Source organism: Nestor notabilis, unplaced genomic scaffold (genome assembly GCF_000696875.1).
Source record: "Nestor notabilis isolate BGI_N333 unplaced genomic scaffold, ASM69687v1 scaffold14834, whole genome shotgun sequence".
Lineage (NCBI taxonomy): Eukaryota > Metazoa > Chordata > Aves > Psittaciformes > Psittacidae > Nestor > Nestor notabilis.
Window position 1 is genome coordinate 3,414 of NW_009924380.1, and position 15,676 is coordinate 19,089.

At 34.6% G+C, this 15,676-nt stretch overlaps 1 protein-coding gene across 1 annotated transcript in view; it reads right to left on the bottom strand.

The window, feature by feature from the left end:
• Window positions 1–12,623: 12,623 nt before the first annotated feature.
• Window positions 12,624–15,676, bottom strand: part of LOC104404209 (cadherin-10) — a gene marked incomplete at its 5' end in the record, with an annotated part of 3,932 nt that continues 879 nt past the window's right edge. Inside the window, 2 exons of the mRNA XM_010012585.1 lie at window positions 12,624–13,381; window positions 14,237–14,488. Coding sequence (XP_010010887.1) covers window positions 12,888–13,381; window positions 14,237–14,488 — 746 coding nt within the window. The remainder of the gene's footprint in view (window positions 13,382–14,236; window positions 14,489–15,676) is intronic.

Here is a 15,676-nt window from a genome sequence, read left to right on the forward strand (position 1 = left end):
GGGGGACTCCTTCCACTAGATCAGGTTGCTCAAAGCCCCATTCAACCTGGCCTTGAATACTGCCAGGGATGGGGCATCCACAGCTTCTTGGAGCAACCTGTTCCAGTGTCTCACCAAACTCATAGTTAAGAACTTTTTCCTGATATCTAGTCTAAGCCTCCCCCTCCACTCTGTCATCTAAAAGTCATTCCTCCTTGCCATGTTACTAGATGCGCTTGCAAAAAGTTCCTCTTTTAAAAGGCCGTAAGACCAAGATAATGTTTATATATGAACTTCAAAATTATTTTTCATTTAAAAAGAATATTCCTAGATATTTCATTAATATGCAAAATCACTTAACAAACATCTGAATTTTGTCCTTTTTCTAGTTCTTCCTAGTTTTATATGAATTGCATTAAGAACGCTACTATAGGACCTCTAGTACTTGACATCTAGTACTTTAAATAAAAGACTTCATATAGTGGAAACAACAATTATTGCAGCAATCTAATCTTTCATGTTGAATTAATTGTGTGATTGAGCCCGAAACATTACAGTGAAAGCAGTTTGGCAGCATTCTTGCATAATATGCCTCTGCTTAAAACGTTGGTCCAGTTGAAAATAAAAATGTTTTGAGGGTAAGGTGGATGAAAGACCCACAAATCAAAATAGGAGGATTTGAAGCCCATTAAAAAAGTCTCTTGGTTTCCAGATACAGCATCAGATTATGTTGTGATTTTACTTCTTTTCTTTGCTTGGTTTAATCAATTGGCACATCAATTATACTGAAAAAGTGTAATGTTTCACCATATCCTGATTTGTTGTCCTAAAGCAAAAACTCTCTAAGCTAATAATAGGTATAGTAAGGGTACTTGGATAAGCTAATACAATTGTATTTTTTTTTCTTGATGTAACTGATTCTTTTATCACTTGAAACAATGCTGAAATAAAATGTTACAGTTGGGAAGTTGCTTAGTTTGGATTGAGAATTTTCAGTGGTTAATTTTGTATTTTTAAGATGTTTTGTCCAGAGAAGACGTTTTAAGTGTTCTAATTCAAAGTTCCTGAGACATTTCCTATACCCCTCTTAGTCATATAATTGTGTGTGTATCTTATGTAGTCACAAAACTATGGCGTTTCTTGAGCTACTCTATCTTTGTGAAATTGATACCTTTAATGATATGCTGAAATGTGAACTAGACATGCTTCAATAGAGAGAACTGATAGACCCATATCATGGAAATGTTATGGCATATCCTATAGCACTTCTGAAACAATTTCTTAGATTCCTGTATGTTTTATGGTTAAGATAACAGCAACCTGCAACCAAGTATATAAAAATAAAAAAATGCAATGTGATATTAATTTATACATCTGAATCTCAAAGAAACAATGAAATACTAACAGTAATATTTTCCCTGAAATACAGTAATAATGGGCAGAAATATGGGTCGTCTTCAGTCATAGTAATGCCAGGCAGAAATACGGGTAATCTTCAGTCTTAATTTTCCAAAAATAACAAGTAAAAATGCACTATACTGCTTCTGGTTGTTTTTATTAATCAGGGCAGTGTCACAGACTTTGGAGTTCTTATCTTTTCTCTAATCTTGTTTTTTTTCCTTATCTATCTGGAATAGATGCCATTAAAGTAAATTCTCTCTGGAATACACAAGGAAAAAGTAGTAGAATCTGCTAGAACTTCTTTCCAAACTCAATCTGCCTCATGGCCAGAATAATTTATGACCATCTCTGTTGAAAAAAAGACAGTTAAATAATCCATAGTGCACTGTTTTTCTTTTTATAGCTCTGTGACTGCTCTTCTTTACTAAAGAACAAATGAGGGAATGGTAAACTTTCAGAATAAACAAGTTGATATTTACCTTGTACATACTTGTTTCTCAGAAACAAGATGCTTTAATAGAAGGTTTTATTTATTTAAGTTTTTATCTTTGAATGTTCTCTCTACTTCCTTGATTGTGCATGACAATACCCACTATAGTTATGAAAGAAACTAAAAACTCAGAAATCATAAAGTAGATGATCCTGATTAGTTCAAATTGTATACTGCTGAAATTACATGAAAGTTGTCTCATGATGTATCAAACTCCTTTACCAGACTTAGGGTGCTACTTTTTTTTAACATCAGCAGTGGAATATCAAGGTGCCAAGAAGGACAACAGCCTAAAAACATTCAGTTACACTGAGTGACTCTTGTGCTTAACAGAACTGAACTGAACCTCTCAATTGTCGAGGTATATCCACTGTTAACATGCAAGAAATAAAGCCAGACCAATGACAGAAGCAAATATCTGCCATCTTTGCAAGTAATACACCAATATTTTATTGTTAAATTATTTTAACACTTTGTCTTGTAATAACACTGCACAAAAATCGATGACACTCATTGTTCAGCTTGCACTATTTTATAAATAAGAATGAATTTATATTTAAACTCCAGTTGCTGCATGAAATTACGTTCAATCATTTCACAGAATTTGGATGCTAGGCAAAAAAATAAAGCATTCCCCTCTTCTGTCTTGCATTTTCCTTTTAAAATGTAAATTTCTTTTCCCTTAATACCTTATATAAGATAATTGTTTTGATGTTAAATGGCTCAGAAATTTATAAATAGCTGGTATTGACCAGGAGGAGTTATTTTCAGTGGGCTTATACAGACTGTATCTGCACATACAAATGTTGCTTACTGTTGCTTTTACTCATATTAATAAAATTAATAGATTTAATCATAATAATGTTTTATTTTCATTGAAATGGATAGAGATGACAAATAGCTATTATGTTGAAGCTTAACTGTTCAGACTACATCCTTGTTAGCTCATGGGTTGTTTAGTTTTTTCTTACAAAAAACTCTGAGGAAGGTTTCTCCTGCTCTTCCTGTTACAGGTCTTCAAAGTTACTCTCAAATCTGGGAAGGCGCATCTTCAGTAAAGCTTGCTGCCATTCATGCTAATAATGTTAAGGTGTACTTGAGAAATAGATGGGCCTTGCTTGTTCTGTAAGACATGCTGTACTTGATACTGAAAGAATTAGCATCCTTCTGTAAACATGAATAATCAATCAGGCTTATAGATCTGGAACTACACAGATTTGAACTTTGAAAGCAGATACTTTGAGGATTATTTGCTTGTTGTCTTAGCTTAAATACACCCTTTTGGTGTGCAAGCATGTTTTATACCTGCAAGGATGTCATGTCATGAACCAAATGCAGAAGGCTATAGCACCATGTGTGAATAATTTCACATTAGATACTTGATATTCTCACAGTTCTTAAAGAATAGAAGGACTATGGTTTTAGTCAGGACATTCTTGTGAATAAAATGGCAACAACAAATCATAGTCTTCTTTGGGCATTCTTTAATGTACTATCAGAAGGGGAAAAAATATGGCAAAACTGTTAAATCTACTTTTAACAATGCTTACAATTTATTATTCAAACAACTAGGTTGAATAATTGTCATGGTTCAAGCCCAGCCGGCAACTTGGAACCACGCAGCCACTAGCTCACTCCCCCCCACTTCCTTCCCCCCCCCACTCCTGGAGGGATGGGGAGGAGAATCGGAGGAATGTAACTCCCATGGGTTGAGATAACAGCACTCCAGTAACTAAGGTATAATACAAACCACTACTGCTACCAATAATAATGATAAGAGGAATAACAAAGGGAGAGGACACAACCGCTCACCATCCACCGACTGATACCTAGCCTGACCTGAGCAGTGATCTGGCCTTCCGGGTAACTCCCCGCTGTCTATATACTGGGCATGACGTGCTGTGGTATGGAATAGCCCTTTGGCCAGTTTGGGTCAGGTGTCCTGCCTCTGCTTCCTCCTGGCTTCCCCTCCTCCCTGGCAGAGCATGAGACTAAGAAAGTCCTTGGTCAGAGTAAACATTACTGAGCAACAACTAAAAACATCGGTGTTATCTGCGTTGTTCCCAGACTGAAAGTCAAAAACACATCACTGCACCAGCTACTAAGAAGGATAAAAAACGACTGCTGTAGCTGAACCCAGGACAATAATAAATGATCTTTAAGAGTCGTCCCAAACCAAAACATTCTATGATTCCATGCTTTTATATTATGTTCTGGAATTTTAGGGAAATACATAGAATTTGCTTTTATCTGTCTCCTGATATTAAGGCTTTCCTTTTTTTGTGTTTTATTATTGGAAGAGTTGGGGTATTTTTCTAATCTTGGCAGAAAACAGTTCTGAAGTTTTATTGGGCAGTTTAGTAGAAGATTCTGGGTTTTAGGAAACAGTTACCTGGTAGACCCTCATTTATAGGAAACAAACAAATGAAGTGATTTTTTAGATTTATAATATACTCAAATTTTAAAAAATGCTACAACTACAAAGGAATCTTAAACCAGCTACATCTGAAAATGGTACCTATAAAAATATGAAATTGTTTATTATACATTACAAGACAGGAACATTTGAACTTATATAAGGAAAAATTTGATGAGCTTTATCACTTATTAATTGACATATTCTAAAACCATATTAGTTGACATTATTAAAGTTCCAAAGGCAATTCAGGAAATGCTATTATTAAGGTTGGTCGTGCTTATTTCTCTTTATATGTGTTATGAGTTATTTTTAATCATGTGGTGTTTTTATCGGGTTTCTCCTTTACTGAATGAAAGCTGGCCTAGACTTTGTAAGAAACTATTGTCCTTGTCCAGTGGGTGGCCATACATCTCATTTACTGTCTTCTGCTCAAAGGGGACCATCAAGCATTAAGTTTTCTTTTTGACATTCCTACGGTGCTCACCACTATAGAAGATGAGTGTTTCATAATAACCTTAGTCAGAAAAATCTTCATGTCCTAAAAGATTTATTTATCTTTATTTTACAAATAAGAAGCTAAAGTATAACTACTAAAGTAATACTTTCTAGCTATGTTGCTGTGAATTCTTGGTCTTAAGAACTGATGGTCTTGCACACCAGGAACATTTTTCCACAAGTTTGGAGCTCAGAAATTCAAAACTATATGGGTTATGATTACCAGTACTTTAAGTATCTGTAGTAGAAGTAGAAATAGAAAACTACTTCCCTGAGAAAAGCATAGTTTTTGTTGGAATTCCATCTATGTATCAAATGAGGCAAAAAAATTAGGTCATTATATAGTAGCCTTGAACCAATCCCAAAACAAGTCTATCCAGTGTGTAACTGAGGAAAATAGAGCAGTATGAACTAAGATAGTGGAGTACATAGTAATTACTAAAATACTTGTAGCATATGGAAATTTCAATAAGGAAGGAAATTTATTCCTCTCTTTCAACAGTGCACTGGTATAAAAGAAGGCCAGGTTGAGTCGTTAGCTACAAAGGAGTGTGTTTTAATTTTTTCCATCCTCACGTATACCAAGGATGCTCGCAGCACTGGATAGGGCTTTGAATAAACTAGTCTGAGCAGAAGGGTTAGAACTAGATGAAACTTAAGGTCCTTTCCAACCTTAACCATTCTATTAACAAAAAGTAGCAAGCAAACCAATACTTCTCAAACATGAATAATTTGGAGGAGAGGGAGCAGTCATAGAATAGTTAGGGTTGGAAAGGACCTTAAGATCCTCTAGTTCCAAACCTGCTGCCATGGACAGGGACACGTTGCACTAAACCATGTCGTCCAAGGTTCTGTCCAACCTGGCCTTGAACACCACCAGGGATGGAACATTCACAACTTCCTTTGGCAACCCATTCCAGTGCCTCACCACCCTCATTGTTCTTTCCAATAACACAGTTTTTATCAGCTTCCAAGTTATGAATAAGTTTCATCAACTTCTTTTTCTAAAAAAATAACTTTCTGTTACTAAATGTGGCAGGTAGATTAACCATAATATCCTTCACTGTGTCTGATGGACTTTCATACAAAGTGAAGTATTTTACACGGCAATTTCATATGGTTACATTTAAACCCAATGATTGTTAGCTGTTGTACCAGCAATGTATTGAAAATACAGCCACTACATTTTCTTCAAAGAAATTTGTATTTTGGGCCCACTTATTTTAAAGTACAAATACACTGAAGGCAAGATCTATTTAGCTGAGTACAGTTAAAGCTTTTTTTATCAATACCACCTACTATTTTCCTGGTCTACTTCTCAATACTGTTCAAGCATTTTCTGGAAAATTATCACATGATGATTCAGCAACAGTTGCAGATATAAAGAATGTCAAGGATTGCTGATCATTTGCATTCAGAATTATAGGGTGGGCATGAGGAATGTCATGAAAATGAGAATATATGAGTCATTGTACCAGAAATCCAATAGTCAATAAAGCTTTTCTTTAATGGTGGTCAGTTGTGGATGTTTTAGAAAAGTGAAAGTATAAACTAAGCATGTAGTAATACTTTTGCACAAATTACTTCTATGACAACTAGCAATGTAAAATCCCAGGGTTTCTTGAATGGTTGCAACTTGCATTGAAGAAATTTTGAAACATTTCCTTTAAAAGTTTTGTAATACAGTTAGCAATTAGCATCTAAAAAATATTGCAGTAAAACTCCAAAGTTTTAAGTGTTTTTTGTGTTTGAAAAATAACCTTGTTTTCTTCTTTTTGAACCTGATATTTGTTGGCTTTATTAGATGATTCCTGTTACTTTATTGAAAAACACAGTGAATAGTAGATCCTCTGTATCATTCATGTTTTCATAGATATGTGTCACATCTCTGTCAGCTGGAGAATGTTAAACTGCCTCATTGTTCCTCACAAACAAACCATTTTCTATTTTTGATCATCCCTTAACCTTATTTTTTCTAGGTTTAGAAAATCGTGTCTGAGATAGAATGTGATAAGGACTGCAATAAAACCTTCAGTATAAGGACATCACAGACAGTAGCATAACAATTTTTTTTTCTTTTCCTAATAATGCTTAATATTTGATTTCCATGTACTTTATACTGCGCTAAGCTTTTCCCACAATTAACTATTATAACTACAAGATCTCATTTATGAATAACTATGTCCTGTCACTGCATCATTTCACATAAATTCAGTGATTTTATCTGCTAACTTATTGTCCAGTCATTTATAGTTGCTATGTGTCACTTCATTTCTTAGGTTTGGCCCTTTTATTTACAGGTCTTAAACATAGTAACAATAACAAATAAGCTTTCTTACCCCATTATTCATCTCCTTTTCCAGATCAGAAGATCAGATCATGAAGGATTCCACTTTTGGCATTCCTTTACTATGATTATTGAATATTTACGATCATTGATTTTCTGTCTTTTGCCCACATGAGGACTTGCCCTTTTATTCCATGGCAGCTTAATTTCTTTAGGAGTTTTGATGAGATACCTTTTCAAACACCATTTGGATATCTAAGCAGACTATGAAATCTGGACTTTCATCCTTGTACAAAAATTGTGACTGTCATGATTCATAGCAAGTAAATGAAGGTGATCATGAAGGTGATCAAATCTTCTGACTTTCCTTGTGAACAATCAGATTACCATACTCTATGGAAAACAGCCAAAATTACAAATGTTCATCACTTCTGTAATTCTTATAATGATGACATTCATGATGGGAGATGCATACAAGAGATGTGCATTTTGATGGGGACATTCTTTATGCACCATTGTTAAATGTACTGAAGTTCCTCCATAAATTAAAGTTTGTCAACACTGTCGTGACTTCTAAAATTTTTCAGGAGTTACTGATTAATTAATTTTTTAGATTTGCTATACTTTTTGTGACTGTACAGCTGCAAGTCACAGTACTTTGTCATCCTATAACCTGTTTGGAGCATTAAAGATACTTTCTAGATATAACTGTTGGTTTTCCTTTAACCTTTTAATGACTATTACACACTTAGAATGTGTTCTGTTTTCCCCAAAAGGACAGATAGAAGAGAAACTTGCTGAAAGTTTCCACACATAGTACCCAAGCATAAGGTGAAAGTATGTTTAGAAAATATTTTTCTTCTAATGCTTAATGAATAATCGGATTACAGTTTTGCAAGCATTAATGGAAATGTTCAGTAGTACTTTGCCAAGTTCAAAATATACCCGATGTCTGGTTTGTAGACAAAAATCAAAGAAAGAGTATTTGTCACATTTCTTTTCAAAGAGTTTTTATTTTCCATTGTTTATTGAGGTTGACATCAACTTAAAGACAATGAAGTTTTCTTAAAAGTTAAATGTTTGGTTTGTAATATTTAAAAAACCCCTTCACATTCAGAAAAAAGCATTAGTTTAAAAATGTTATTTTTATTTAATAGTTACTACATCCCTTTAAAATGAAAACAAAATAAAAATTTAAGAAATTGATTCTCTCTGACTTCTTGTATGCATTGATTCCTTTGTTGTTATTACTAGATTTTACATTTTCCTTTATGTGGAATGTGTCTTTTCAGCCAGTTCAAGCATATTCAAATAGAGTTTGAATAAGCCTTTAAAAAACTGGAGTGGCAAGAGAGAAGCCCATGATATTTTGTTAGAAAAAAATTGTATTGACATGTCTCCTTATATTTGCTATTATCTCGTTTTGTTTACTATTTACATAATGGGTTTGGACATAATGGATAAGACTGTTACGAACAAGTGAAATTGTTTTAGCTTGAAGATCTATCTGCTCATCTTGTAAACAGATTACTGTTGGTGATTTCTGTGCTGTTGAAGTGAGTCTGATAGTGATAACACCGTGTTTGAAGGCTTCTGGGAACTTTGATAGTCAGATCTCTAGTTCATTCATTTGACAAAAAGTATGGATGCCTAAAATCTTTAGTTGATATGCTTATACCAGATACATTACCAACTAGCTTCCTAAACAGTTCATTTGTCTTTTGAATAGTTAGTGATGGGCCAAAATAAAATAGCTACTTTTTCCCAGATGTTGGATAAACCTAGAAGAACACAGTCAAAAATTTTATTTCTGTTAGAATAAAGGCAAACCAGTCTGAAACAACCTGGTGCAGTGATTGGATTCATCTCCATCATTCACGATTAGGATAATGAGCAGCTCTGTAGCCCTTAACAGGTATTTTTGTAGTTATTCCAGTAGAATCAAATTATTAGAGGTTTGAAGGAGACTAAGGTAGTAAATTTGGTTCTTTTTCTTCCAACTTCATGTGTTAGGTAGCATAAGAAAAATTTAATAAAACATTATAAGAATATCTAATGCAAGGACAATAGAGTCACATTGGACATTAAGTGAGAAGAATGATGGGTAGACTCTTGGCAGACAATAATGTAATTGCTGAACAGTTTGGCCTGGGAATGGTATTGCATGTGGTCAGAGGAAAAATGGTGGAAATGTGACATCTTGTAACCGAATGAGTGAAAAACACATACAGGGCTATCAACTGGTGGATATTACCCAATGATGTTCAATATGTGGATTTTCTTGATTTAGGTGCTTGGTTTATTCCTTTTTTTTTTTTTTTTCCTGTTTAAGCAGTTTTTATGATTAACCTTTTGCCTGAAGGCCCTATGAAATATCATTATTTTTGTTGTTAACATAGATCTTTTACATGCCTCCTTTGACAAAATTCCTTCTTGGGGGGAAAAAAGAAAAACAGAATTTTTTGTAGTAGACTCTAAGAATGCTAAGAACCTAGGGGGTGCAGTAGCTGCAGTAGTTTTGATATGTTTCTAAATTTGCACGGTCTGTCTTGCAAGTCATTCGTAGGTTCCACCTGAAATGCAATATTAATGTATTTTCTCTTTATTTGGTGTGGTCCTGTGGTATTTTTGCCATAAGAATGCATTGAAAAGTCATTCAGACTAAACAGCATTAGAATCTTGCTTACTACATGTTGTTCCATTGTGTTCAGTTTCATAGAATTTCACATGGCAATGCTTAGCAGGTACCACTTGGGAGACAGGTATCCTATTTTACATTTTCTCCAATTTGAACTGTGTGGGAGTTTTACTTTCCAATTCCTTACTATTGAAAGGGCTCTAAGAAAGACATTTGGACAGTGTCCTTTTCTTCTTGCTTTCCATGACATCTGATCCTCACGACTTTTATCTTTTAATATATGTCCTTACATTTGACTAAGCTGTTATGGCTCATCTCTAGCATGTAAAAGCATGGAGAACATTGTTTGTGGACTATTCTGTGACTGTATGTAATATTAACAACTGGACTTAATTGCTTAAAAGATCTTGTTCCTAAAATAAATTAGATACAAGAATGAACTATGACTTCCTGAATGCTTTTTTGTGATTTGTCTGCACAGGTGACTGGATGTTCCTATGCCCCCTTTCACTAGACTGAGGTATTTGTACAATAAAATGGTATATATTTGCACAGTGAAATGCTATTTGCGCAGTAACATGTATAGTGCTGAAATTTATGTTTTCTTCCTTCTCCTAAAACATACTGAGAAATAAAACTCCAAAGATATGGCAAGGAGTAAAAATAAATTTTCATTTATACTATTTATATAATAATTTTAATTATATGAATATAAGTTGTTATATAGTTCCACAATATATACTACAATTTTATTTAAAAATGCATTCAGGATTAAATTTTAAACACTAGGTTCAGATTGTGCTGAACAATTATAAAATAACTTCCTTAAAAGTAGTGATTGACAAATATTCCACAGTTATTATTTGGAAAGAAGTACTATAATGTAAATAATGGTCTTATTTGACATTTGCTGATATGTTTAAGGAGTCAGGGATTTGTGGGTATTTGTTTTTTCTTTCTGGAAACAAAACAGAGATTCTTATTGAGTTATATTTAAATGTGTTGGCTGGACTTGTTTAACCAAAATCTTGTTATTAACAAAGAGGTAAAACCCAGCTGTATTACAGTCTATTTTATCTTCTGTCCTAATACATACTCACTTAAATACGTGGCATGTCAATGGTCTCACTGTTACTGCAGGCAGAAAACACTATTGCAAGATTGCCTTTTGGCTATTAATGTATTTAATGGACAAATTTTCTTTGTTTGTTTCTTCCTATTACATGTTGTTGAAGGACAAATGGAGATTAGGAAGGAAGAAAGAATTAGGTCCCTTTCACTAGATAATCATAAAGAAAATCAGTTGCTTGTATGGCCTGTAAATTATCTAAGATGTTTCTTAATATTCTCGGAATTATTTTCTATTCAGGTATACAGAAATTCCTTGGTTAATGAAAGTATTATTGAGTGAAATTAAGAAAAATCCATAATCTTCATAGCTTCTTAATAGATCAAATAGTTTAACCTGATATCAAGTCAATAAAAGTTTGGTCTCCATTACACCAAAATAGCTTTCATAATGGCACTGCATTCAGCTTTCAACTTCATTGGGCTTAATCACTCCCTTAAGGAGAAGAAATATCTCATCAAATAAGAATGCAGCATTGAACTTTTGGAGGCACTAATATATTTTCAGTATATGCTGATTTTATGCTAGTAAGAAGTTAAGAGAGACAGAGAAGGTATGATCCTTTAGATATACTTCTTCCATAATAAATAAGTAAATACAACCATGTACTATCCTGCTGCTCCTCTGAAACTACTTCACCTCAGCAATGTTTCAGAATCACTGTGCTTGTTTACCAAATAGATTTGCATAATCTGAAGATTGAAAGAAAGAAGAGACATCTTCAAATGTCTTGGGATACCTACTTTGTTTTGTGATAGCTAAAGTATGATTTCTGCTACAGTTGACTAGTTACTCAGGTTTCTTTTTAGTAGACTTTTCCAAGCTATCAGAAAATTCGGTAAATAGTGTGGGGGTGTGTGCGTGCGCACACTATTTTTTCTGACGCTTTGTCAGCCTTCAGCCTGGTGGCTTTAAAGATTAATTTACCCTCAGATGGCTGCAAGACAACACATGGTGGTTTGTCATCAAATGATTTGTCTTTGGAAAAGGTTAGTGCCTAAAAATGTTTGTTTAAATATCTTTTTAGACTTTATCCTTTGAAGTTACAGATCATCTCTGGTGATACAATTATGATTCAAAATGGAGAACTATAGAACAAATAAACTCAGTTTTTTAGATTAATTTTCTGTGTTTGGGAGGACTACATGTACCAGCATGTCTTTACAATAAGGTAATTTGATTGAGACAATTTTGTTCATCTTTGTAGAACAGAATATCACTAGTTCAGCTCAAAAATATAACAAAATTTCATTTAGAATGACAAGTGTAGGAAGTAGCACTTCTGAGCAAGCAAATAGGTCTGTAACTTGATCCCCTCTCGGTGAGCACAAGCAGTTCAGACTGCTATAAATGTATGGAGAATACTGCAGCACAGAAGTACTGTTGGCTATGCTGTCATTGGAGAAATTTCATGTTCTCTTCAAGCCTGGAATTCATGGCCAGAACAGGCAGGCAAGCACCAACATAGTTGTAAAAACTGGTTTATTTCTTAAAAATAAATACAAAAATATAAATATAAAACATTGGCAGGTAGAATTTGATGAAATGAAGTTGCACAAACTTTTTTTTTTTTAAACCAGCTGCATATTACACTTATTAACACCACATGTACATTTTGCTTTAATTTTAATGTACAGAACAGGACATACTGGGTTTTCTCTTCTTTGCCATCTCAAAAGCTGAACTTGCAAGGATAGAACATGTACATAACAGAAGCGGCTTGTACATGAGGTTGCTGAAAGGATTATCACCCTGTTCAAATTTCTGAAGGTAAGATATTATTTATTTTACTTACTAAAATGAACAACACTGAATTTCCATAGCTTTGGCTCTTGGAAGGTGGTTAAATAAAATGCTGTATACATTCCAAGTGGCATCCTACTAGAAAGAATGAATGACATTAATGGACAAATTTTAAACAAATTTTAAAAGGAAACCATTGTGCTGAGTGGCAGGAAAATATTCCTGAATATTAAATACTGTTGAGTGCAGAAGGTGTCTGTAAAATTACTTCCACTCAAAGGAAACAAAAATGTAGTCTACTGTGGGTTAAGAAGCGTCTTTGTCACTTTCTCCTCCACCATACATTTCAGCTAGCTTATTAAATCGAGGGCCCCATTCTCGCAGGTAATCATAGTTTTGGTCTCCTTCAGTAGTAGCTGACTCTAAAGAGCTCAACGATTCAGCTATTGAATCATTCCCTTCATAGGCATAGGTTGCAAGCGAGTCATATGGCGGTGCAGAAGGATCAGTATCATGCTCCTTTAGCCTTTGGTTAATGAAATCTCGGACATCTGTATTATCTGGTGCTGAAGGAGTCCTCCGTGGTATAAATAATGTTTCAGGGATAATGTCTCGTCGAAGCTTCTTATCTTCAATAGCTGCAGGATTCCTCAGTGTGCCAATATCAAAGGCTTGGGTGTCTTCCTCTCCACCGCCTTCATCATTATAACTCACAATGTTGTCTCTGATGTCCTCTTTAGAGAGGATCAAAGGCTCCTTCTTTCGTTGTCTCTTCAGAGCAGCAAACAGCACCACAATAACTTAGAGAGAAACAAAGAATGGGTAAAGATCTCGCTCTCTAACAATTTCTTAGTAGCAAATCGACTAGGTACAAGAGCTACATTTCATCAGTTCATTTCTGTCTGATAAATGCATAAACATATCTATCTGTATTATGGTAGCACAATAAGGTCTGTATCAAAAAGTGTTATTTTGCACACACATTGTGTGCTTTGTTTTATAGAACCATAAGCTTGTCTACGTGTTCCTTCTGTAACTTCAATGAGTTTTAAAATAGCGAGGCCTATTCTGGAGATCTTTTCTCTTTTCTTAAACTCAAAGGATACTGTTAAAAACTGATCTGAGGTGAATTAATAGGTCATTATGTGATATTCTGAAAACCACAAATGGATGTTTTACAAAATATAAAGTTTTTTTATTACAGCACAGAAACTTATGGATAGGCAGTGCTTTAATCTAGTAAAAATACTATTTACTGGCATCTTCTGATTGAAATACATACTTCATGCTGACTTCAGACAGTTATTTAAATAAAAAAAAGACATTCCCTCAAAAAATACTAAAATGAAAGACACGAATTTTGATTATGCTATTCCTTCTCTCTGATCTTTTTTGGACAACTTGATGAAAGAACAACAATGAGCTTCTGGTTTCATACTGATAGTTTTAACAGTCTGGAACTGGAATTCTTATTTACAATGTCCAATTCACAGGCACACAGGTTTTGCTCTTCTTTTTTTTTCTTTGCTTCAAGTTGCAGTTAAATTCTTCTCACAAAATCCATGATCATTAATTTTCCCAACCTGCAGTTTTGTAAAATGAATCAGGTCTGAAGCATTTGTTCATAGCAGGAAAGATGCCTTTCTTTTTCTTACCTAGCAGGATAATGATGCAGAGGAGAATGGCAACCAGAGCCCCTGTGCTGAGTCCAGCAGGGAGAAGCAAGGCCTCAGCATTGCAGGACTGCATGTTCCCCCGGCTGTCGCAGGCACACACTCGAATGGTCAGCGTGCCAGTGCTGCTCTGGATTGGGTAGTCGTTGTCTGATATCACCACTGGTAGAAAGTATGTACTTATGTCATGCCGACTAAAGCCATTCCTTCTTGTCAAAATTCTGGCAGTGTTATCTAGATTGATTGAAATATACTGTTGCAGAGTATATGAATATAAAATGCATATTTACAGTACATGCAAACTATCAGATTTTAAACCTTTGGTAGCATTTTGAAATTGTTCCTGATATCATAGTGATATCTCTTTTCCTAACAACATTCACACTTGATCAGAAAGCTATTTATAAGTTTATATGTACACCTGGACTGCTCCTCTGTGCCTCTGCATCACCTTTGAGCGTGATTTGAAAAGATGTTTCTCAAAACTTAAAATGGTTTATATATTAATACATCCAGTGCATGACACGGTTCCAGTTCAGGGCTGAATTCCTGAAATGAAGTGGCCAACTGAGAAAAAATAACCTTCCACTTCACACTGTTCAACAAAAACTCTGTTCTGAAAGATTATTTCTATGGATCTTCTCTGACAACACCCATAGGAATGCTATCTGCAAACTCAGTGTGAGATTTTCCACACCAAAACACATTTGAAATACTGTAGAACAATGAATTATGTACCTTAGCACATAGAGTATATTTTTGGGGGTAAAAATTGTCTTAGGAATTCAGAAAATGTGAAAGACTGTATGTATTCCTGCACTATTTTGAGAAGTGAATTTACTAAGCTCTATTTGCAGCAGACAAATCTTAGTTGTATGCAGTATACTTCCGTATCAAAAGCTGTTCACTGAGTGGCCAGAGGGCAGGAAAGGAAGAGAAGGAATGAACAGCAGGGAGAGACTATTTCTTCCAGGGCCATGACACTAGAGTGTGAGCCAACACCTGAATTGTTAACTTTTTAGTCCAAAAGAGAGAAAATATATACTGTCTTCATTAGAAGGAAAAATTAACTTTCATCATACTTGTGGATCACTTGAGGTAAGTCTTTAGCTATCTTGCCAGCCAACTTCAGGCTGAATTAAAGCAATCCACGTGCAAAAAGAATTACAGATAGAAAAGAAATAGCTAGGTCTGTACCTCTATACACTCAGGACCTAGGCATCTTTCGTTAAAATGTGAATTTTATTTTTTTCATAGCTTCCACAATGTGAAACAAAGTCTTCTTTTATTGCATACTTCATTGGTTTGGGGGTGTTTGTATGCTATTTGTTTTCACTCAACATCAAAAACAGTGTCTGACATCTTTAAATTACTGTTGCTGAGGATTTTAGAAAGTACCCAAACTGTTTCAATCCTTCACTT